Source organism: Leptidea sinapis, chromosome 13 (genome assembly GCF_905404315.1).
Source record: "Leptidea sinapis chromosome 13, ilLepSina1.1, whole genome shotgun sequence".
Classification (NCBI taxonomy): Eukaryota; Metazoa; Arthropoda; class Insecta; order Lepidoptera; family Pieridae; genus Leptidea; species Leptidea sinapis.
Window position 1 is genome coordinate 8,549,172 of NC_066277.1, and position 25,830 is coordinate 8,575,001.

The following is a 25,830-nucleotide window of genomic DNA, read 5'->3' on the forward strand; positions in this document are numbered from 1 at the left end:
AGCCAAAATATCAAAAAGCTTTATTAAAATCATGTAATAAAACAGAAATAAATTACATTTGTGAATGTATTCATAACGTACTGCGGGGTAACGTTGAATTGGCCGAGAAAGAAAAATCTAAATTAAAGAAATATAAAAATATTCTTCGAAAATTGGTAAGAAAAGGTACGAATAAAATTAGAAAAAATATAATTGTACAAAAAGGAGGTTCATTTCTACCGATAATATTGGGTTCTATTCTAAGTGGGTTGATTAATTCATTTATTTAAGAAAATGGATAATGCTAAAAAAATGTTACTTATTGAACCATCATTATTGGAGAAGTTAAAACAACACAAAGAAAATGATACGCCAAGATCTCGATTAGATACTGATATGCAAAATATCTTAAGCAGTGACATAGAAGATCGAAAGAAATGTATTTTATATTTGCAAACCCTTCAAAGATATCTAAACTTCGTCAAAGAGGATCGACAACCATACCACATACCACTTATAAATGATAATGATTCACATATTGGTTTTAATCAAGGTCATAATGAAATCGATACTGATTATATAAATCATGATGTGAATAAAATAAATGTAGTTCCTTCTCAAACATCAGTGGAGGTTAACAAAAATATTGGGGAAATATACACGAGCTCTGAAATACTGAAACTAATACCGAAAACATATGCTAAAAAAGGTGAACTTTTACTAAATTTGATTTCCTTGAATAAAAATAAAATAAGCTGGGATGAATCTGGTACCGTGATTATAGATAATGAAAAAATACCTGGGAGTAATATTGTGGACTTGGTGAGTGATACCTTGAGAGCTCTTCAGAAAAGTGAACCTATAGGTTGGGAAAAATTCGCAACAACTTTAAAGGAAATAAAAGTACCACTCACTTATATCGGGAACCCAAAGCGAGTGGATTTTATAAACCATTTGCAATTAAAAGAGGTTGAATCTAAATCAGTACCTGACGAGGAATTTTCTACACCAACAAGTAATAAGTACACAGGGAAACTAAAAAAAAGATCGGACTGGGAAAAATGGACCCCATATTAGAAATAAATAAAATTTATTATGATGCATCACATCCTGCTGGCTACAGCACTATTGATAAATTGTCAAAAGCAATGAAGGGTAAAATGGACAGAAATAGTGTCTTAAAGTGGTTACAATCACAAGAAACATATACATTACATAAACCTGTTCAAAGAAAATTTTCTCGTAACAGATATATTTTGTCTAATATTAATGAGTTATGGCAGGCCGATTTAAGTGATATGAGATCTTATTCTGAATATAATGATGGTTTCAAATACATACTTTGTGCTATTGATGTCTTTAGTAAATATGCGTATGTTCGAGCAATGAAAAAGAAAAACTCTGAAACAGTTAAGGAATGCTTTGAAAGTATTTTTGCTGAAGCTAATACTACACCTACACATATACAGTCTGACAAAGGAACTGAATTTGTTTCCAAATATGTACAAAAATATTTTAAATTAAAAAACATAAATTATTATACAACCAATAATCCAGATATTAAAGCAAGTATTGTCGAAAGATTTCAGAGAACTCTTAAAACGAAAATGTGGCGCTATTTTACACACAAAAATACTCATAAATACATTGATGTTTTACAAGATCTAGTGCATTCATATAATCATAGTTTTCATTCTAGTATAAAAATGTGTCCATGTGATGTTAATAATACAAATATAATGAGTGTATGGCAAAATTTATATGATAGAGAAAGTAAGATAAAAACATCAATTAGTATGGTGAATCCAAGAATTCACGTTGGAGATTATGTTAGAATAACAAAACATAAACATATTTTCCAAAAAGGATATGAATCAAATTGGAGTGACGAAATATTCATCGTATCTACCATAATACACCGATCTCCGTTTGTAGTATTTACTTTAAAGGATTTAGAAGGCGAAGAGATAGTTGGTACTTTTTATGAAAAAGAGTTACAAAAAATCATATTCGACCCCACTACTAAATACAAAATAGATAAAATAATACGCTCTCGATATACCGGTAACAGAAAAGAATTGTTGGTGAAGTGGAGAGGTTATCCAAATAAATTTAATAGCTGGATATTAGCTTCTACTTTGAAAAAAATATGAATAAAGATAGTTTTTATTTAACTTTACTAAGCAATAGTTCTATGGATTATTTTCCTGATAATACAACAACATTATTTTCTACGAAACTGCCAAAACCAACAATACTAGAAGGTGAATGGAGGGTTGGAGTAGTAGAATTTCAGTACCCATGCACTATGTTCACCGTTCAAGAACATGAAAACATTATTTATATAACAAAGTTGATGCAAGTACCCGATGAAAGTAAACCGTCATATGTTTATTACAAGACACATATTCCAGCCACAAATTACGATAACATAAATCATATTTTGATGGCACTGAATAACACTCGAGAAAAAATTAAATTTAAGTGCGATGAGGTTTCAAGGATTGTAGTTGCTACGATAACGGATGAATCCATAAAATCTGTAACTCTATCACCTAAATTATGTCTTCAACTAGGGTTCGAACCAAACAGGAACCTCGTTGAAAAAAATTTTGGAAAGTGTCCAGCTAATTTGCATTTGGGTTTACCGTCTCAATTATTTGTTTATTGTGACATAGTGGAGCCTCAAATCGTTGGAGATGTTATGACACCCCTTTTACGAATAATACCATTGGATCCCTCAAAATACATATATGGAGCGTACAAAATGCACGTTTTCTCTCCTCCCCATTACCTACCTGTGATGCGTAGAGAATTTGATACAATTGAAATAGATATAAGAACAAGCACCGGTCAAAAGATACCATTCCAATTTGGAACAGTGTGCATTAAACTCCACTTTCAAAAATTATAATGTACGGCAAACGTGATAATATTTCATGTCCATATGAACACTATTATACTCACCAGGCCGGATCGGGTATCGGAGTTATTTATAAAGGAGCACCGTATCAAAGAGGTCATGGAATCGGAAGTTTTCTTGGGGGGCTGTTTAGATCTATTTTACCACTACTGTCTAGTGGTGTTCGAACTATTGGTAAAGAAGCATTAAGTACCGGTGTAGGTATATTATCAGATATGGTTAATGCACGCCCCATGGAAGATTCAATAAAAACTCGTCTAAAAGAAGTCAGCTCAAATTTGAAACGAAAAGCTGATGCTAAAATAGATAATATCAACATGTTTGGATCTGGGTATATAACAAAACGAAAACGTCGTTCTGCGATCATTCCATCATTGACTGCGAAAGCGAAAGCTATTAAGAAATTAAAATTGAATCAAAAACAAATCAAAGATATATTTACTGATTAAATATGTCATTTTTACATAGTCAGTCTTGTGAATGCATTAAGTCCGAATTGGATTTATTTGCATTACCATCAACTCAAACTAGCATTGAAAGTGGACTATGGATTCATTATAAGCCCATTTCATCACTTGCTGATGATGGACCAATAGAATTTCAAGTACCTGGGGCAGGTGATGACTATGTGGATTTATCCCATACTTTACTCCATATAAAAGCTAAAGTTTTGAATCAAGATTATACAAAACTGACAGTACCGACAGTTGTGGCCCCAGTTAATAATTGGTTACATACACTTTTCAGTCAACTTGATGTATATTTAAATCAAAAACTTGTATCGCCACCGAATAATACATATGCATATCGAGCTTATATTGAAACTCTATTGAATTATGCACCTGCTGCAAAAGAATCTCATCTCACTTGTGGTCTATGGTATGAAGATACAGCTGGAAAAATGGATGCAACTGATGAACAAAATAAAGGATTTATTAGAAGACAAGAATTGGCTAGTGAAAGCAAAGAAATAGAAATGATAGGACATTTACATGGAGATTTATTCAACCAAGAAAAATTTTTGATTAATGGCGTTGACATGTGCGTAAAGTTAGTTCGTTCTAGAGAAAATTTCAATCTCATGGCTTCATCAACTGACCATAAATTTAAAGTGTCTATTACAGATGCAACTCTTATTATTCGAAGAGCACGAATCAACCCAACTGTGCTACTTGCACATCAAAAAGTTTTATCATCTACCACAGCAAAATATCCAATCACGCGAGCAGAAGTCAAAGTTTTAACTATACCATCAGGCATTCAGGGGAAAACCCTTGATAACATATTCCTTGGTCAAATACCCAAAAGGTGTATAGTCGGTTTTGTGAATAATGCATCCTTTAATGGTAGTCTCACAAAAAACCCATTCAATTTCGAAAATTATGATATTAATACATTTTGTTTATACATAGATGGACAACAGATACCTTCAAAAGCCTTACAGCCATCGTTTGACAATAATATTTTTACTACGGTCTATCATACGTTATTCTCAGGAACAGGTATACATTTCCTAAATGAAGGCAATGGAGTATCAAGAGAGCAATATGCCAAAGGGTTTTGCTTGCTAGCCTTCGACTTAACACCCGATTTATCAGCAAATTCTTCAAGTCATTGGAATCTTATAAAACATGGTAGTGTAAGATTAGAAGTTCGTTTTGAATCAGCTCTTACACAAACAATTAACTGTATTGTTTATGCGGAATTCGATAATGTTATTGAAATTGATAAAAATCGTAATATTTCTGTAGATTACAGCAGTTAGAATATAATAATTAATGTTTGAATCGTTTGTATCCTTGTGTATTTTTTATGTTGATTAAATACTAGATTACCTTATAAATTTATATAATAAAAATATGTATATAAAATGATATTTTGTTTTATTATGGTGAAACATAATGGCACTTAAATGATAAGTTCAATTATTGATAGTTTAATGGAGTCAACATTTCCAGATTGTACTAATGACTACGTAAGTATGTAGGTACAAAGTTCGTTTTCAATCAGCTTTTATATTATAATAAAATTGATGAAAATATAATTTCATCAAATGTTCATAGATTTATATTTGAATCGCTTGTAATGATATTTTGTTTTATTGTAACCATATAAGTTTTAAATACATGAATAAGATACATTAAAGCCTTATTTATTGAGTGCTTATGTTATTATGATCCACATAACTATTCAATCCTCGCAACTGACAAGACCCTGTTCTCAACTAATATGAATACAATCGAGATACAGAATTATTTGAACAAAATCGATCCCAGTAAAAATAATGTTTACGCGGCAAACCGATTGCCGATATATGTTGTAACGCCCTGTTATATTGTCAGCAATTTAGATAGTGATAATAAGCCAGGCACTCACTGGGTTGCAATACACATTGATGAGCAGGGTATTGGACAATACTTCGATTCATATGGTCGTCCACCTCAGGGATTCCAGCTGATGTTTTTACAAAGGAATTGCAGAATGTATAACTACAATACTGCAAGAGTACAGAATGAATATACCGCAGTGTGTGGCGAGTACTGCATAATGTATCTATACTTTAAGTTTAATAAGAAGAGTTTGAATGATTTCATCAAATATTTTGAAAATGATACAATCTGCAATGATGTTTTATTATATACTTTATTTAAATCATGTTTTAAAAATAAATAATAAATACAGAAACTGTCTTTTTAATCGTAGTAACGAATGTGATAGAGGTAATTAGTAAATTACCTGTATCACGTTCATGGAAATTTAGACATTGAGTCGCTCACCAATCATTAGCTAAATGACCAGTGATTATTAATGATTATGGATCTGTTTAATTTAAAATGCTAACTTTGAAACTATAAGAGATATCGAAAAACGGATCAGCGCAATCGCTCGGAAATACATCAAAACCCCCAGTTTGACACCAAACTTCTTTTTTTTTTTTTAGTAGGCATCACGAGCAAGTGAGCCAGAATCGAGGAGCCAGAACCGGCGAATCCCTACTACTGTGAGCCAGAACCGGCGAATCCCTACTACTAATGTTTAAAAATTATTAAATTATTATTTACAATAAATTTTAAACCTTATCTTTAATAATATATTAATAATCGAACAAAAACACTATTTCAACTAAATCCATTAAGTTTCACTTATACACAGCACAAATGTTGCACAATATGTCAGCTGTATAGCTACAGATACTCCGCTATAAGCATTACAGTGACGCGATCTCACGAGATCTCACGAGTTTTCACCGTGATTTCAGCCATCCGAAAATCGTAAAACTATATATATTTATATTTTAAACTATTTATTAATCGCGTGCGTCAGTCATGATCATCTCGGTGACGCGAACCCATAAGATTTAACCCTACCAAAAAGTGCTCAACGTAGGCTATAGAAGATTTCACTTCAAAAAAACACAGCGCAATGATGAACAAGAACGAGGAACGCTTTACAATCTTATTTTCATTGACTTAACTGGCAAAACAACATAATCACGGTAGCTGAAGAATATCTGAATCATTTAAGATTAACAGACGACAGAATTACCTTTCGAAAAGCAGTAAATATCTAGGAGAACGCACGGTAACCTCTTGTGGCAAGGAACACATATGAAATGTGAAGAACATGGACACCCATAAGTAAGACATATTTTGGAGTCGGGTAAAAATCAGTATATTGATCTAATACAATTCAAAAATAATTACAACTAGTCGACACTTAACACCAAGATAATACAGGAGGCCATTATTACAAAACACAGGAATTAAATCGAGAAGTCGGTTTTCAACTGTCTGGAACTTGGAATTCTGTTGAATTATGGGTAGCGATGAATCATAATATAATAATAGTCAGTAGGTGTGGTGTCTGTCGCATCAGAATACGGATACCGCTTCTGGAGCCAGGTCGACCTGTTATAGTTAACAAAACACTGTACTATTTATTAGATGCAATTTCTAATTATGACAGTAATCACACGACGATCATGTTCACGAAGCATCCTTACACAAACAATGAATTCAATCTCTAAAGGTTGATGCATCCAATATACGATTATTTATATTAATACAGTTTCTTCTTTATTACTATATTTATTATTATGAAGTATTTTATTATATGTGTGTGTTGTGTGTGTGTATGTGCCTTTTCATTTATACCTTCCTTTAGATTTTTATTAACACTCATTTATTTGGTATTAGTTAAACACGAATCACATATTGGATGCAGGCCTTACAAACTAGTTTGTTATGTATGTGTCATTGTAAAATACTCCATTTGGCATTTCATTGAAAAGAGTGGCATTTGAGTTTCTTATATGTTCTTCCCACGAGCTCTACTTATTGCGAATATATGGTAGATTCAGTAATTTAAAATCAATTTTTATAATGACGATTCGCCTTAGTTGACTTTGACTTCAAATAGCACCACCCTATCTCCTCCCGTGGGTGTCGTAAGAGGCGACTAATGGGCAAAAAGAACGGAGGATGGGCAACAGCATCTATCCAAAAAATTGCATCGACTGCGATCGCCAACCCGTCTGTCATTATCGTTGTCGTGGCGATTATGGCAAAACCTCCTAAATTTAAATCATGAAAGACTCTATAAGGCCTAACAAAGCGACAGGGCTACCGCAAACGAAGACCATTGGCCCTGGTAACATATACCTAATGTCAAGACTCTGCGGACAAGTTGCCCCTCCTGATAAAGCTATCATCGTCTTATTACAAAACACGGTTACTGTATCATGATCAAGCATCATTCAACAGTGGGAGGCACCTTTGCACAGGAAGCGGGCTAGATTATAGGTACTGTTGCGTAGCAACGCTTCGAAGTATATGACGAGAGTTGTCAAACTTCAAGACATTGTTAATTTCAACAGCTCCGTCAGCAATATTCGTAGCTCAGCGGAAAAGTGTTTACTTTAGACGCTGTAGACCCGGGTTCGATACACCTACCAGTGTATGGAATTTTTTAGGTTTTGTAAAGTTAATGGCAATTTCTAGTAAGTTCAGGATCAAATCGAACAGAAAAAAAGGGATGGAAAATGTGTAAGCAGGATAAAAATAGTTAAAAGAATTTTCTAGTACAATTTAAATTTAAAGATGGAATGGGGGAATCATTTTGAAAATGGAACAGATCCGGGGGTATATAAGCCATACTAAGCGTGGCCTACGGCAGTTCTAGTTCAGACTCGAAAGTGTAAAGAAGAAGAAGAAGAAGAAGAAAAGAAGAAGTAGTGAAAAGTGGAAGTGTTCCAAGAAGAAGAAGATAGAAGAGACCTAGTGTTCGGTGCAGTGTGACGCGTTGAAGGTACTGCCGCCCACAAAAGGAACAGCGGCAGACCGGCAAGTGCAAGTTCAGAAAAAGTGAACGCAAATAAAGACTCGTTCCTAATGAAATTACTGCCAATGAGACTTATCACTCTTGATGTCTCAAGGTAACGAGCGTAATTGTAGAGCCGCCGAATTTTTGGGTGTTTCAAGAATCCTAAGTGGCAATGCATTGTAATGGGCAGGGCGTATCAATTACCATCAGTTGAACGTTCCGCTCGTCTCTTCCCTTATTTTCATAAAAAAGAGCTGTTTGAAAATAAAATCCGTAGAAGCCACAATAGTCAAATTCGATGAAAGAGTAATAAAGACGGTAGGTCTTATCAGTCCAAAGACAACCACTGTTGAATACAGGCCACATTGACTTCCAACATGACCGATCTGGGGCAGTCTGCATCCAACGGTTCCCTCTACCTTTACCAGGTCATCATTCCGACTTTTTTGGATATGAGGAAAATACACGGTCAACCCCTACCGACTAAAAACCTCCTCTATGCTGTCAGTCCTAAAGGCTTTAACAGCGACATAGGACGTGGGCCGTGGAGGCAAGACTACCCCCAACAGTAGCGGGGCGTCTCTTAAGAAGACTCGAACCTCTAACCGGCTGTGTGCTTAGGGGTAGTATAGATGGACTTACATTCCAACACACACAATTCCAACTTGTGGGGACCGTCCCGTACTTCGTCGCTACTCGAGAACCTCACAGCAAGAGGTTCTGAGGTTTATATTTATTTAATGTTTCATATTATTCTCTGTGATATGTGTTGTATACGTCATGGTGTTTATTTTTGTGTGTTAAAAGTTCTACATTCTAGAAATACATTCTAAAGATTGTTGTTACGGAACCTTTAATAAGTTCATTTAATCAATAATTATCTTAAAGACGGTGCTCCTCATTTTGCATAATAAACGGGAATATAAAACCCACATGAAGGATATATATTTTATTTTTAACTGTTGCCATAGAAATTCTTGTTGTGTATCCAAATGTTCATAGAGTGATAGCGATAACGTCAAATCCTAACTTCTTATCGGACAAACACACGTGTTCGTAGGTTAAAGGTATATTATTTCGTTCAATAAACGCTACGCTACATACAGACATACATACAATCACACCTTATTAGGAGCCTTATAATCTGCCAATATTTATTGAAGTAGGCGTTACTTTGCGGAAATCCATAATTATATAAATGATTTGAGTTTTCTTTAGTGTTAATTCCGCCAATATTTGTCTTTAAACAATTCGACACGTATTTCGCCTCTACACGAGGCATCCTCAGGACGTGTTGTCTCGCCAAAATCTGGCACAAGACTCAAAAAACTTGAGGAGAGAACAAATATTGGCGGAATTAACACTAAAGAAAACTCAAATCATTTGTATCTGCCAATATGGCATCATTTTTTCCCGGCTTCTTCCATCGTCAACCGTTTAATACAAACTCTTTAAATGATATTTTACAATCAAAGCATTTTTAAAACTGGGCGTTTATAAAACATTTAAAAATATAAATCATTTAAATACAGATATCATAATATTATTGATATTATACTAGCTGACCCAGCAAACGTTGTATTGCCGATATTAAAATCGCGATACAAAAGTAACTGTTGATCGTAGATGGGTGAAAATTTGAAGTTGTATGTATTTTTTAATGTTGACTCATAATGAAACAAATTTCAAAAATATAAAAAAATAAAATTGGCGAGGACCACCCTTAACATTTAGGGGGGTGAAAAATAGATGTTATCCGATTCTCAGATCTACCCAATGTGCACTCAAAATTTCATGAGAATCGGTCAAGCCGTTTCGAAGGAGTTTAACTACAAACACCGCGACATGAGAATTTTATATATTAGATATATATTATTTTTAAACTACTATCCAAGTAAAATTAAAGTAATTCAAATTGGCTTAAGCTAAACGCTTTTGAATCGACATTATAAATTTTTCTTTTTAAATTACTAAATGCTATGTTCGAAAAGTAGAGTTCGTGAGAAGAACATACAAGAAACTCAACGACCACTCTTTTTAATCAACTTGTGTATTCTTCTTTTAATGGAATAGTAGGACAAACGAGCGTACGGGTCACCTGGTGTTAAGTGATCACCGCCGCCCACATTCTCTTGCAACACCAGAGGAATCACAAGAGCGTTGCAGGCCATTAAGGACGGTGTACGCGCTTTTTTTGAAATACATATATTCTACAATACAATTAACATTATCCAACGTTACCTACATTGGAATAAAGAGCAAGAAAATTGAATAAAAAGTAATTAATAAAGTTGATTTGGTGTGGCAATGATTCATCCAACCACAAAATTAATTGACATTGTTATTATATCATATCGTTTTAATTATCTTAAGTAGATAGTAGGAAAACCTGTTTGTTTAGAATGTATCCAACCGTTATAACGTTGAGACAACATCCGCTGCAATTTTGTAAAGTGGAAATAATTAGCAACACCGTATTTACGACAACCTGTATAGCCGACTGGTTAGCGATCCTACCTACTAAGCTAGAGGTCCCGGGTTCGAATCCCGGTAGGTGCAAGCATTTATATGATGAATATAGATGTTTGTTTCCGAGTCATGGATATTTAAATGTATTTATGTATGTTTATATGAATTTATGTATGTTTAAGTAAGTATATTGTATTTAAATATATCATTGTCTTGTAACCCATAACACAGGCTATAGATGCTTAACTTGGGGCAAGATAATATGTTTAAAAAGTGTGTCAATATTATATTATTATTTATTAAAATAATACATACTCACGCCTTGTTCCCGTCGGGGTAGGCAGAGACAATAGAATGCCATTTGCTTCTATCCTTACAAACCTCACTCGCTTCATCTACATTCATTACTCTTTTCATACATGCTCGCCGGTTGCGGGTGCTTCGGACCTTTCCTTTTCTCAAACCGTCCCTAATTTGGTCGACGAATGTTCTAGGAGGTCTCTCGCGACCGACTTGCCTTATATATTATTTATTAAAATAACTCATTTCATAAGGTTAGAAGTTTCGAGAACCATATTATTATAGAATACTAGCTGACCGGACATACGTTGTTCTGTAGATAATAAAAAAAATACTGTTTTATAGGAATTTACCATATAACATCAAGAATTATTTCGTAAAAATGCTCCCTGTTGTTATAATGAAACGGTTCCACAGCGGAACTGTCAAATCGTGCGTCAGTAAATTCTCTCATAGAAAATATGTCCATACATAACAAATATTGAATATAATAATAATTATGGGTCCCAAATCGAAATAAAAACTATCCTATCTCTCAAGTTGGACCAAACTGCACTCCATGAAGTAATCTCCATTAAAATTCGTTCATTAGTTTAGGAGTCCATCGCGGACAAACAACGTGTCACGTAATTTATATATATTTAGATGATAAGACAAAGTTAAATAAAATAAGACAATTATCTATAGGCCCATTATTTGTTTGAAGTCGGTTCAAAGTACATAATGACCTTATCATTGCGTCTTCTAATTACTCTGTGTTTAAAAAAAAATATCATATATTAAAATAAAACACATTTTATAGCATTAAAACGCCCGTCAAGCTACAGTGCAAGTTAGCGAAACGTCTAGAAAATATATTTTTCCAAAATAATGTCAGAATTTCTAATAATATTGAGACACGACCATAGACTTAGAATATACTAACATATAGACCACCTGGCAGCCCGATTAACGTGACCAGTTCTGATTTTCAATGTTAATTTAAATCCAAGCGTGGTTGACCTTTAACGACTTGTCATTCAAAATCGGTTATCGTAACTACTAAAAATAGATTCGCTTTCCTTTTCTTTCTTGCTCTCTTTCTTTCTTCTCTCTTGCACGCTTTGATTGTCTATACGCTATACATTGTAACTCTATGAAGTGGGAGGCTCCTTTGCACAGGATGCCGGCTAGACTATGGGTACAGCCACAACGGCACCTATTTCTGCCGTGAAGCAGTTATGTGTAAACATTACTGTGTTTCGGTCTGAAGGGCGTCATAGCTAGTGAAATTACTATGCAACTGAGACTTAACATCTTATGTCTCTAGGTGACGAGCGCAATTGTAGTGCCGCTCAGAATTTTTGGGCCTGTCAAGAATCCTGAGCGGCACCGCATTGTAATAGGCAGGGCGTATCAATCACCATCAGCTGAACGTCCTGCTCGTCTCGTCCCGTATTTTCATAAAAAAAAAAAAACAAAAAGAGCATAACAGTACAAATGCTACTTAGAACATAAGTTTACCTTAATAGATACTGTTATCTGATAATTGATATGTCCTCTAACTACGGCAAAGTAAACATCGTACCAATTAACTGAAACATATTCAAAACACGACATGCTATGTTAATGAAATACTACACTGTTTACCTATATAATATATTCTGTTATAATCTGGTGGGTTGGATTCAGGTCCTCGACACTAACCTATGCGAAACATATTGGCACTAGGCCGCTACCTCACGCCGGTATTCTGTGCGAGTGTGGTAATGGGAAACACAGGGCAAATTACCAAAGGGAGAATGCGATAGGGCACTTCTTAAAGAGGGTGACTAACGGATATAAACATAGGTCACGTGATCATTGGAATCACAAGAGATCTTGACAACACATTGCGGTACGTTGAGGGCGAGTGACATCTCGTGGTGAGAGTCAACGGTTGTACCTATTACGCCAGCGGTATCTACCCGTGTATTTCTTTAATGTCACCATTGCAGTGTGTCATGCATCTTGTTATACAAGATGCTTTGTATTACACCTACAAATATTATAATAATATTATCCCATTGATGAACAAGCGACAACTAGACTCACAATCACGCTCAAAAATTGTCTGAACCAAAACTCTGCCTACGCGTCTATTAGGCTTTCCACCTTCGCACGACACGCCACAAGTTAGGATATCATCCCCACCATCTTGATGTGTGGCGGTCCTCCACAGTGCGCTTTTCAAGGAGCTTTCCTCCTCGTACTACGAAGCTGTGGAATGAGTTTCCTTGCGGTGTTTCCGGGACGATACGACATGGGTACCTTCAAAAAAAAGCGCGTACACCTTCCTTAAAGGCTGGCAACGCTCTTGTGATTCCTCTGGTGTTGCAAGAGAATGTGGGCGGTGATCACTTAACACCAGGTGACCTCCTATTCCATAAAAAAAAAACTGAGTTATCGTTCAGTTGTATTTCGACCGCGCTTTGACTACAACGCCACGCAATGTCAAAGTATTCAATGAAAAACTATCCAAACAACAGCATATCCAAGCTTAAAAAGGTAAGTGTCCCTTTAAATTAACAAAATTGTGTCACTAACTTGACTTTTTAATCATTTTGCTAAATAATTACATTTTAATTGCTAAAACAAAATGTTCTTGCCTCGTGTTCGCATCCGTCTCGCGCGTGACGTCACTACTTCTAATGAGCGTACACAATAATAGACTTTGAACATTTCTACCACGAAATAAGACGTTATTTTGAATGAATGTTTGTTATCTGTATTAATTTATTACGTATATACAACGCCGCTCAGACATCTTTTGACGACCTTATAATAGACGATTGGGGGAGTCTATTTGTTTATTATTGTACTATCATCATATGAATTGTTTTCAAATTTAACACGAAGGGCTATTTGAAGTCTTTCAACAGCCATTCAAAAATATATTTTAAACGCTACCACTCAATTTGTATATAAAGTGTCACTGGCCGTGTACTAAAAACATAAGTCAAAATGAAGATAAGCCAAACAAAAAATGCTAATGACGAAACAAGTTACAAATGGACTTTTAAATTACTTTTTCGCCTGTATAATTGTACGCAGTTTCGGCAGAGTTGTCTCATCACTAAGAAGACAATACAAGAGAGTGTAGCATAAATTAGATTTACTATTTGAACACTAGAAATAACTACAAGTTATATATTATACCCCCTACTAGACTCTGTAAAATAAACAATTCTTTTGCATGTGATGGTATTAAATTTTACAATAAATCACCAAAAAGTGTTTCTGAATGATCAATAAATAAATTTAGATCTTTTATTTAACCCAGACTTATGTCGAAGGATTATTACAGTATTGAAGATAACGTAAACGATATTACAACATGGAATTGAATAGTATTATAGTTGTTTTTTTATGGATTTTATGATTCAGCCTTGTATTGTTTCACTGGTTTGCATTATTAAACATTTACATTTATTTAGAGATAATGCCTGAACAGTAGCTGGGACTTTATTATAAAAGTGTATACATTTACCCTTAAACTAGACTTTCCACTGTATGCCTTCATAGAGTGCTGGAATTCTTCGGAAATATCGCTGGTAACAACTGATGGTGAAAGGCAAGGTAGATGGCAAACGTCCCAGAGGACGCAGTCACACGAGGTGGTCGAACCGAATACGATCTTCTCTGAACATCAACTTCCACAATGCCCTTCATGAAGCTAAGGATAGCAGCAGATGGAGGGAAATCGTACGGGAAAACTGATGCAGCGGGGGAGTCACGACCCTCAGTAATGAGGAAAACAACGTGAGGAGGAAATGACAGCGAAACAAGTTAAAAGGGAAGAAACGGACTGGCATGTTTTTTGTAGAACAGTTACGCTAAGGCTGCGTACACAGCGTTAGTTTTTTTTTAGTTTGCTCCTGCGACTCGTGCTAGTGCAAACTGTTATTTTATTTTTTGACTTGACTCTTTTCTGTTCCAGAAGACTTCAAGGCACTTTTCAATGGTCTATTCGATTTTTCTATTGATTTACATCTTTGGTTTTTTCAAATACATTTTTGAACAGTACATTATAATAATTATAGTATTATCCATGTAAAGTACGAAAGACTACATAAAATTATTATTATTATGTTAAGTTAAGATTATTATTTATAGAAAATGATTCATGTTAAACAAAATATTTTTTTTTGTAATTAAAAGGTATTACAACATCACAGAAATTAACATGCGTCTTATAGATTTTATGTTAGCGTACCTGCGAACAAAAAGAACGATCAAAGATATGTACATTAAATGCAATGTGGAAATCCCTTGACTCGTCTCGCTCTAATCAACGCTAGTAGGGATGATTCTCTACTAACTCGGCGCTCTCCATGATCTCTGCTTAGAACATAGACTCACAAAGGCCGACAATCACACGTCTGGTATTGCGTTTGTTTCTACTGTTTTTTTACATCCCATTAATTGAGCCCCTTTGCCCGTTAGCCTCTTCTTGTACATAAAAGTAAAAGAAGTAAAAACAAATACAAAATGGATGAATGTATAATGCAAAGGGCAACAAGGTCATAATCGATCATTTGTAAGCCGTACTAGAAGCCTTACTATGAACTTGAAATTCGATCGGATTATTTTTTGTTGACTCAAATGCTGTGTCGTGGGGCGGGTCGTTCCCTCCCCTAAAATATGGAAGCGACGGCTGGTCATTGCGACATTCTCGTGAGCTGGCGCTACTTGTGGTGCTTAAACGATCCTGTAATCGAGTACTCTGCTTTATGTTGTTAAAATTTAAACTTATATTATATATTTGTCGGTATTTATTTATTTAATTTATTAGCATCGCCAACACAATAATTACTAACTAATTACATTAAATATTATTCTAAATAAGTCTAAGTGTTATTGCACTTACAGGCAACGACCACATGCAAGTATAACATAGATATCTATACACAATTGTGCAACATAACTTATGTGCACTATAACTTAGGTACATAAATTTTTAACTTACTTCTAGTTTTAGTATTTTTGTTGTATCGCTTCACACAGATTGTAATAAAGATAATTTAAATAAAACGAGGCAATGAGATTCTTGATATTTCTTGTCACTAAAGCTCAACATTTTCACATTCATAAGTGTCATTTCTATGCACTGACCTCTACTATATACTGCCTGTTTGATATTCGCCATTTTGGCTCTGTTGGCCATGTAGCGAGAGTCTGCGGTACTAAAACTAATGAAGACAACCTCAACGAGCATCGGTAAATGGTGGGAAACTATTTACAAAAAAATTGTGTAATTTTTTACGTTGATTCTTGAAGTAAAAATAACAAGGAAAACGAACGAAATTAATTCAAAATGCAAAAATACTATTGTATTGTACGTTCCTTTGCAGCCATTTTTATTATGAGTCAAAATTAGTTCTCTGGACGCTCGCAAGTGGCGCTACAAATAGGCACGAAAAATTTGCTGTCAAACATATGGAACAGCCTGTCCAGAGGTCTGGTGATTTATACAGGTCAGTTTTTTTATGATTAAAATGAATGATTTGATTTACTAGTACACTCTTGAACTGACTCTGTAGGGTAGGGCGGGGCTAGTTGAGCAATTTTTCACTTGAGCGGCTATAGCTCCTCAACGATAACTCTTAATGTCTTGTTCTGCGTACTGATCAATTACTTATATATTCCTTAGCAAAAGTGTCCATAGCAATTATTTCTAGCTAGTTGAGCTTAAGAGCTACAGCTGTTTAAATACAAAAAGTCATGTTTGCTCAAGAACAGTCAATGTTTGGGTGAGGTAAGTTGAGCAAGGATATGGGGCAAATTGAGCACTCAGGTGGATTCAATGTTAACTAGACACGAAATCAAATTTGTTTTTGACAATCATCTTTTATTTATAATTTTTATGGGCAAAACGACAAAACTAAATTCTTTGAGTAATGAACTCATGTCACTGTTGCAATTGACACAAACGAAAGTAGGACCAGCACCAGGCACATGACATTGTATGCATGTTTCTCCCCTGGTAAACTTTAAACTACCCAGCTACAATCTTATTTGGCTGAAGCACAGTGGACACTTCTGTCTCATTCACATTCCATATATCTGATACACTGAATCTATGTTTGTTGAGCAACTATTGTTCAACTAGAAATTTAAACTATAAATAATAACTACTAATAATTTTATGTATGTCTAAACCCAGCCCGAAATTTTTAAACTAAGGTGAGGTTATGAATAAACTATTAGAATTATACACAGAACCTTTATATATATCAAAAGTATAATAAATTTATCATAGCATAACACTTACCCGATTGAAAACGAATGAAATTTGATTATTACAGATGAAATATTACTGTTTACAACTATTTTACTCTTTGTTGTCAAAATAAATAATGCGGTCATGTACTTTACTCGATCGACGTGTCGCCACTCGCGGTCGTGCGTTCTTTGCGTGCGTGTTCGTAAGTTCTTCCCTGTCGATGCTTTCTTTTGGCTATTTGATGTTTCTGCATGCGGTGTATAGTTTCCGAGATATTTCGATTGCCCAACTTGCCCCTATGCTCATCTAGCCCCGCCCAACCATACATATTATGTACCTATTACATACTTAAATAAAATTATTGTGGTTATCTGTAATATAAGTTTTTTTTCTAAAATCATAATAATAAGTTGATTTAAATACTATCCCAGAAAAAAACAATTTTATAAAGGAAATAGCGTAGGTTCAATCTTATGTATTTGCGTAGTAAGTATATAATTTATTATTATCCAAAATATGGTTAACAGATATAAATTCTTCATCATTGACCTGCTACAAAAATAATTACATTGACCGGAAAACCCTGAATGCAGTTGACACGTATGGACGGCATGCCGACCAGATCTCTAAATGTACTCGGAGAAATACCAAGAACTTTTTGTATGAAGTTTCCTCATTTTATTGTTATAGTCCAAGCGACGATAAAAATTATAAGATTGAATATTTTACGATGCGCGCGGACAACCACATGATTATTTGGTAGACGACCTGTATAGCCGAGTGGTTAGCGCTCCTACCTACTAAGCTAGGGGTCCCGGGTTCGAATCCCGGTAGGTGCAAGCATTTATATGATGAATATGGAAGTTTGTTTCCGATTCATGAATGTTTAAATGTATTTATGTATGTTTATCTGAATTTATGTATGTTTAAGTAAGTATATTGTATTAAATATATCATTGTCTTGTAACCCATAACACAGGCTATATATGCTTAACTTGGGGCAAGATAATTTGTGTAAAAAGTGTGTCAATATTATAATTATTTTTATTATTTGACACCGTGAAGCTAGTTGATAAATCTCCATTTGCATAGTATAGTGTGAAGCGATATCTATATTCGAGATACTTATTAAGCATGTGACACATATCTACTAATATTACAAATGTGAATATAAATTTGTTACGCTTTCACGCCTAAACCACTGAACCGATTTTGATGAAATTTATAACAGAGATAGACAAGAGCTTGGTAAAGGAGGCTATCTTTTATCGCGAATAAAACGCTCGGCGGGGTAGAAATAGGGGGTGGAGGTTTGTATGAAAGTTCGTCATTATCAAAGATGACGCCATGAAATTTTGTATTTAGGCACTTGATAAGAAAAAAATAAATATTAATTTTTCTAGCACTTTTAAAATATAGACCTGGGGATGAAAACGGATATATGATGAAAGTTTGTAGCTTAGAAAATGTAATAACCACAGCAATTTGTTGTGTATTATTTGCAAAGTGAGTATATTAAAAAATATAAAATATTAACCAAAGTAACGATTGCACGCGCACGAAGTCGCGGGTAAAAGCTAGTCTTTATGTAATAAATAAATCCAGTGTCCTGATGTTTGTTTCCAGTGAACTCCTAAACTAATGAACGGATTTTAATGAGGATTACTTCATGGAGTGCAGTTTAGTCCAACTTGAGATATACGATAGTTTTTATTTCGATTTGGGACCCATTATTATTTTTATTTCCAATATTTGTTTCGTATGTACATATTTTCTATGAGTGAATGTATTGACAGTTCTGCTGTTTAATTTTCAATTTCATTACGGCCGTTTTCAATAACGTATCTCTAGTTACGGATAAATTGCTGTCACCGTTTAATGACAGTGCGGTTTTCAAGGAGCTTTCTTCCACGTACTACAAAGCTGTGGAATGAACTTCCTTGTGCGGTGTTTCCGGGACGATACGACATGGGTACCTTCAAAAAAAGCGCGTACACCTTCCTTAAAGGCCGGAAACGCTCCTGTGATTCCTCTGGTGTTGCAAGAGATTGTGGGCGGCGGTGATCACTTAACAACAGATGACCCGTACGCTCGTTTGTCCTACTATTCCATAAAAAAAAGATCTTATGTTTCCATAGTTAAGTCCAATATAAGTATCATGTTAGACGATAGGTTATTGAAATGTAAGTAAGCGTAAAAGGATAGATTTGTCTACCTGTAGTAAGTTAAACTAAGGATAGATAGGTTGTGAAAACGGCCGTATAACAACAGGGAACATATATTACGAAATAATTCTTGATTTTATAAAATATAAGTGACAATATTTCTTATATAAATAGCGTTATTAATTATTAAGTCATATGTAAATAATTTGGAGTACACACATTGACAAGTTCATAAAAAAAAGTATTTTATTTATTATGTACAACGTCTGTCGGGTCTCGAGTATACTTATAAATCCGAATCAGAATATCTTTATTCAATAAAATCTCGAGGATCACATTGAATCGTCACAAAATAAATTATTCTAATATACAAAAATACAAAGTTGTATCCATAAGTATACTATTGCACTATATTATACAAAAACGAGTCATAGCTCTACATCGGTTTACAAGAACCTAAGGTATTGTCAAGCTGTCATTGCGAGATGGAGCGACATCTGGCCAAGCAATCTTGGCATTTCTAAAATCATCTATTCTATAATAGGCTTCCTTAATTAATTGTTTTTTAATATAAGATTTGAAATGACGAATTGATAGCTCTGTCACTTTTGATGGGAGTTTGTTATAGAACCGCACAGAGGTTCCCATGAAAGAATCGTTAAGTTTTTGTAATCGGTATCTTGGACTATGTGCTACTTAGTTTTGTAATTATATTATATGTATACTGGGGACATATGGCCACGATAATGCGAATATTATCGTTGTCACAACATCCGCGACGTGTGGAATTCGATCTCTGAAAGCAATGTGACGCTGTTGTGATTTGACGCTGATGTTCCTACAGAGCGCTCGATCGTTTGTACTTCTCCTCTATAAAAAAAAAATAGTTTTACGCCGCAGTTTTACCATTTGCTGTTTACATTTAGACTAAGAATCACTACATCTTTAATTCTCCGGCGGATAACGCTCAATCTGGTGTGATCATATCGCGATACGCTACCGATTAGTTCGTCTTGTATTGTATGGGGTGCCACTCAACAAGAGTTCCTACTTTTTCCCAAAAATCACTGTATCTGTTACTTTTACCACAACATTATCTAAATGACCTACCCCACACTTAGTTTAAACTCAACTAAACAAAATCAAAAAGAATTTTCTTTGATTAACGCGAGTGTTACACATTTAAATAAAACACTTTTAAAGGATTAAAACGCGTGTAATTGTACACATACCAAAAAAGAAGAGGACATTGTCAGTAAATTTTGCCTAAAACCATCTGTGTACAGTGAAATACCACCTCCGAGGAAATAAATGGCGCTAAACTTCATAATGACAACTATGACAAATACTATCTTTGACTCACTTCATCTGAAGTCCCCCTGAAAACGAGATCTGGAAAGGTCTTGAAACGTCGGGTTAACTAAAATAAAAATGTAACTTTTACGCAAACATCTAATGTAAAACCGTTACAATTACACGCGTTATAATCCTTTAAAAGTGTTTTATTTAAAATCAAAAAGCTTTAATTATTACTCAAAAGAAATTATTGTGAAATCCGTTGTTTTAGTATCATACAAATCCTCAAATATAAGCGATGCCATATTAACGATCTGGTCAAGATCGCCGGGATACGTTGGATGAGGGTAGCGCTGGATTGATCGTTGTGGAAATTTTTGGGGGAGGCCTTTGTCCATCAGGGGACATCTTCCGGCTGATGATGATGATGAAGCCATGATTCTGTTACCTACCTGCTTGACAACAACCCGGTAAATATGAGCGTAGAATGCTGCGAGAAGGACGCTGGGTGTGACAATTGTCGCGAAGTAAAGGAACAGCAGGTAGTTGTAGTCCATGACTTCTACGAAGTAGCATCCTGGAGACGGGCCCACCGCCGCGTGCCAGCCGAACAGTGGTAGCAAACCCACACCAGCACCCGCGACCCAACAGGCTGATATTATTGCTGAAACAAAAAGTATAAAAATATTCACAGTGGATTATAAAGTTTTTATTATAAACAAGGGTCTTTGTGATAAAAAAAATGGTAAGACGAGCAAGAGGTTCAACTGGGTGGACCAAAATTACTCCGCGAGCAGAGAGTTGCTAGACTTAGCTTCGCTCGAAATTGTGCGACGTGGACTCAAGAGGACTGGGATATAGTATTATTCTCGGATGAAGCCAGAATATGGTGAGGACCGACTTCGGCGAGTACTGCGAAGACAAGGGGAACGTTTGGCAAAAGTTAGCTTTGAAGTAACACAGTAGCGGAGGGAATTGGTTGAAAATTGACATAATATTTAGTCATTATTTTACTTCTAATACGCGCTGATCAATGGTGTTGCGTTCCATATATTTGAATTGGTCAGAAAATATTGCACTATTTAAAAATTAAAGGAATAATTGTAAAATAATAATCATATAAATTTTATTAATAAGTAATCATTTCCATATACTGTCAGCTTGGATGAACAGAGTTTCTTTTTGCTCGTTGGTAGCCTTCACCTTCACTTGGCTTGTATTATTAAATACTAGCTTTTACTCGTGACTTAGTCCGCGTGGAATACTTAAGTACTTTAGGCAGTTATTTTTATGTTTTGGGACACTTTTCAAATAATACACATACAAACTGCTCTTTCCGCTGCTGGCGGCGCTCTTCTACGGTACAGTGGATATCCCTTGTCAATGGTTACTATAACATAAATGACTTTCTCAATGATACCACAGATTGGGAATGGAGCGACCGCCCTCAGACTATTAAATAATAAGTTTAATTGTACAATGTTACTTTGTAAATGTTACTTTAATTGTAAAACATACTTTTGATGAAAAAAAAAAGCCCGCTGAGTTTGTTGCGCCCATTCTTCTCAGGCCTGAGGCATTCAATTTGGAATGGGTGGTAGTTTTTTTTTGACTTTCAATAAGTGATTTCACATCCTATTTTGAATAAAAATATTTGAATTTGAATTTGAATTTGAATGTGGACAGTCTAATGTCCTATTTCATCCCCATGTAGGTCAAAGTTTCATAAATGCTCGAAGAAATACTTATAAATAACTTCTTATCAAATGCCTACATATAAAGTTTTATGGTGTCATCTTCGATAATGACGAACTTCCATCCCCTATCTCAACCCCTCCTCCATTTATTTTTTCGCAATATAAATTAGCCTATATCCTTTTCCAAGCTCTAGTCTATCTCTGTTCTAAATTTTATCAAAATTGGTTCAGTGGTTTAGGCGTGAAAGCGTAACAAACAAACTTACATTCACATTTATAATATAAGTAGGGATTCTTTGCCTTGGGACCAAAACGTGTTGTGACCGGGATTTATAAGAAATTTATTGCGAGCGTAATGGTATTTTAATAAGTATTGAAATGAATTGGTAATCCACTGTTGCATCTAAACAAACATTGTGTTGTATAACATATATAAAATGTTAATATCTACCTATACTAGAACTTTTCCTGATGATATTCGCTATATGTGAACTATAAGGTGGGGGTATACCGTATAGTAAAGCGACTGCAGCGAATTCCGTGGCAGATATCGCAGTATGAGGCTGGGAACTTACATTATGTTCTATACTTTCAAAACCGCTTTTTATAATAGTATCCATTTTTCTATGCACTCTTTTTTTAACAAATTCTGGTAAAAGTATGTATGTACAATCTGTCACCTATCTATTTATGTCTATAATTATAAAAAATAAACAGAAAATTATAATTATGTTTTCATAATCATTTTTTTTCTTGCCGATGAACCCCAGGAATCCGTATTCTCTAAAGTCTGTTTGTGGAGTCATAGTAGATGCTTCAGATTTTCAGGAGTATTCGCCGCTGTGGCTACCACTTAAAATGTGCTTTAAAATTTAGATGGAGTATATTAACACAAATCGCGTCCTTCACTGTCGGCCTCCTATGACTAACGGCCGTTCCCAATATAGTCAGTCTATCTCTTATTTGAGATAAAAATCGTAACTATCGTTGACTCTTCTGTCCCAATAAACTTAACGATGGTAACTGACCTTATCCGTACTTCCGGGACGACGAATAGCTTACCAGCGATAGAAGTTTGTATGCAATTCACGCGTCCCAATATAAGGCGATAAGAATGACTTATATCGAGTATATTTGGACAGCTTCAGATTATTGACAGCTAATTTCTGACAGTAGAAGGTAGTAATTTATCTCTATCTGTAGATAGTATATTGGGAACGGCCGTAAATAGACTACGTGCTATCAACAAACAAATGATTTGAATAGTTTTTTCATAATTTTTTGTGTTAATATTTCTAAGTGAGTTTATGTCTATTGTTTCCGTTTCGGAACGCCTCCGTTTGGTGTAATATTGTAAAATAAATCAAATCAAAATCATTTTTTTCATGTAGGTCACGGAAATGACACTTATGAATGTCAAAAAAAATTTCTTATTGAATCTACTGCTACTTCGCAAAAGGGTTGAGATAATAAGACGAAGTGGCAAGAAACTCATTCAACTTATAAATCATGATTTACATTTTCATCGTTTTACAAATCATTTCAATTACTTACAATATAATATGTAAGGTGATGCAACAATAAAAAAGATGTAAATAAAAGTGATGTAATAAAATCGGTAAAGTGGTATCAAAAGTTGCCCCCGTCATAAGCAGTGTGACATGACCAAAATTGATGATTACCCGAAAATCAAATAGGTACTGTAATGCGTGAGTCCTCTCCACCGCGGGATCGTTGTTCTTAATCAAACAATCTAGTACTTTCTAATTCCATTATATTCATTTCAAAACTTAATACATCTTATTGTTAAGCTATTGCATAGCTTCAATCGCGAGCCTTGAGCGTGGAGACCGAATCCAGAAATTCCGTAACGAAAATAACCTAACACTTACTTACTAGATCTATATAGATATTTCGCCACGGTCAATACAGTTGCTGTGTAACAGCGGTTACACGTATGCTTTTTGTGCAGAAGGTCCCAGGTTCGAGCCTGGGGTACGTCTTGATTTTTTTTAATTCATTTATTTTGTTTTATCACGTTTTTTTTTTATTATTATGACAAGCATTTTTATTTAGTTTCACCTGTCCCGTTGTCTGTCTGTAATCAAATCTTGCAAGTAAAATTTTGCTCACTTCCCGTTTGCTTTTTTTTAATTAATTTTATCAAAAAAAAATACTGCATAAATAAAATAAATAAATAATTATAATTGCATAAGTTGAAAAAAAAATGCTATGCAATAGCTTTACCGCGGCAGTCCCCGAGAGCCACACGTCTCTTTTAATTTTATACTAGCTGTCCCGGCAAACGTTGTTTTGCTATATAAAGTATAATTCACGCGATAGTTTTATAAATAATAGCCTATGTGTTATTCTGGTGTGTAAGCTATATTATTGTAAAGTTTCATCAAAATTCATTCAGTAGTTTTTGTGTTAAAGAAGTTCAAACATACATCCAGATATACAAACTTTCACATTTATAATACTGTATTAAAATATATTAAATTAAATATTATTAAGAGGATTGGGCCGAAGGCCGACCGTTCTTACTTTACTTCATTCTCTAATCTCATCTGTCTCGTTATTCGATTGTCTTCTTCGCGTCACTTGAATCTCTTTTAAATATTATATTTTACATCTTTACGGCCAACCATAGAACAATGAGTTCTTATATATATATAAGAACTCCTTGTTACAGTACTAACCAAAGGCCTTATAGCCAAGTTACTATCATTTCGTTCTGACCACGTGATACAACGTAGTTCCCTTAATAGCCATATATATTTCTTTAATTTTCTAAGCTATAGTCATTAATGAGAAACGAAATACCTATTTATTTTTGATATTACATTTTTCTAGATGTCCGTCATTTCGAATCGAATGAGTTATCGTTCATAATTTAGCAGATTTATTAATTTTAAACTTGCTGTCTAGTCTCGCGGCTTAACATTCAGGTACAACAAACACATAATATTTCAGATTAGGTATTTCATATCTTATTCTCTAAAATAAACCGGACGTAGGAAAAAGAGACATTATCGCACGAACCTGCCACATAAAGTGAAATGAATGCGTCATAAAATAATATTCTAATAATGTTTTATTACGTGGATACATAAAGAAAACGTTTCGGGGATTTATTTGCGTGTCTATGTTAATTATTGGTATTAAAAGGTTATTAACATATAGTGTCTCTGGTGTGTGACTGCACACTATTTGGACATGCTCTAGCTACGACACTACAACAGAAGACCAAACCACACAAGTGCGAAAAAAATTAAAAAGTTTGAGAACCCCTGACTGCCATTACTGTGGCCAAAGGCACAGAATCAGTAATAGTACTTGCACGGGAAAAAAATCTAGAAAGTTCATAATATCAATGTTAGGAATATACGTCCTTACGTTTGCTGAGAACTTTCCTTTTTGCGAAGCGCGCTG

The 25,830-nt window shown here is 34.7% G+C and overlaps 1 protein-coding gene across 1 annotated transcript in view; it reads right to left on the bottom strand.

The window, feature by feature from the left end:
- Positions 1 to 25,830, bottom strand: part of LOC126967558 (adenosine receptor A3) — a 117,579-nt gene that overhangs the window by 9,981 nt on the left and 81,768 nt on the right. The window contains exon 2 of the mRNA XM_050812085.1: positions 21,151 to 21,362. Within this exon, the coding sequence (XP_050668042.1) occupies positions 21,151 to 21,362 (212 nt within the window). The remainder of the gene's footprint in view (positions 1 to 21,150; positions 21,363 to 25,830) is intronic.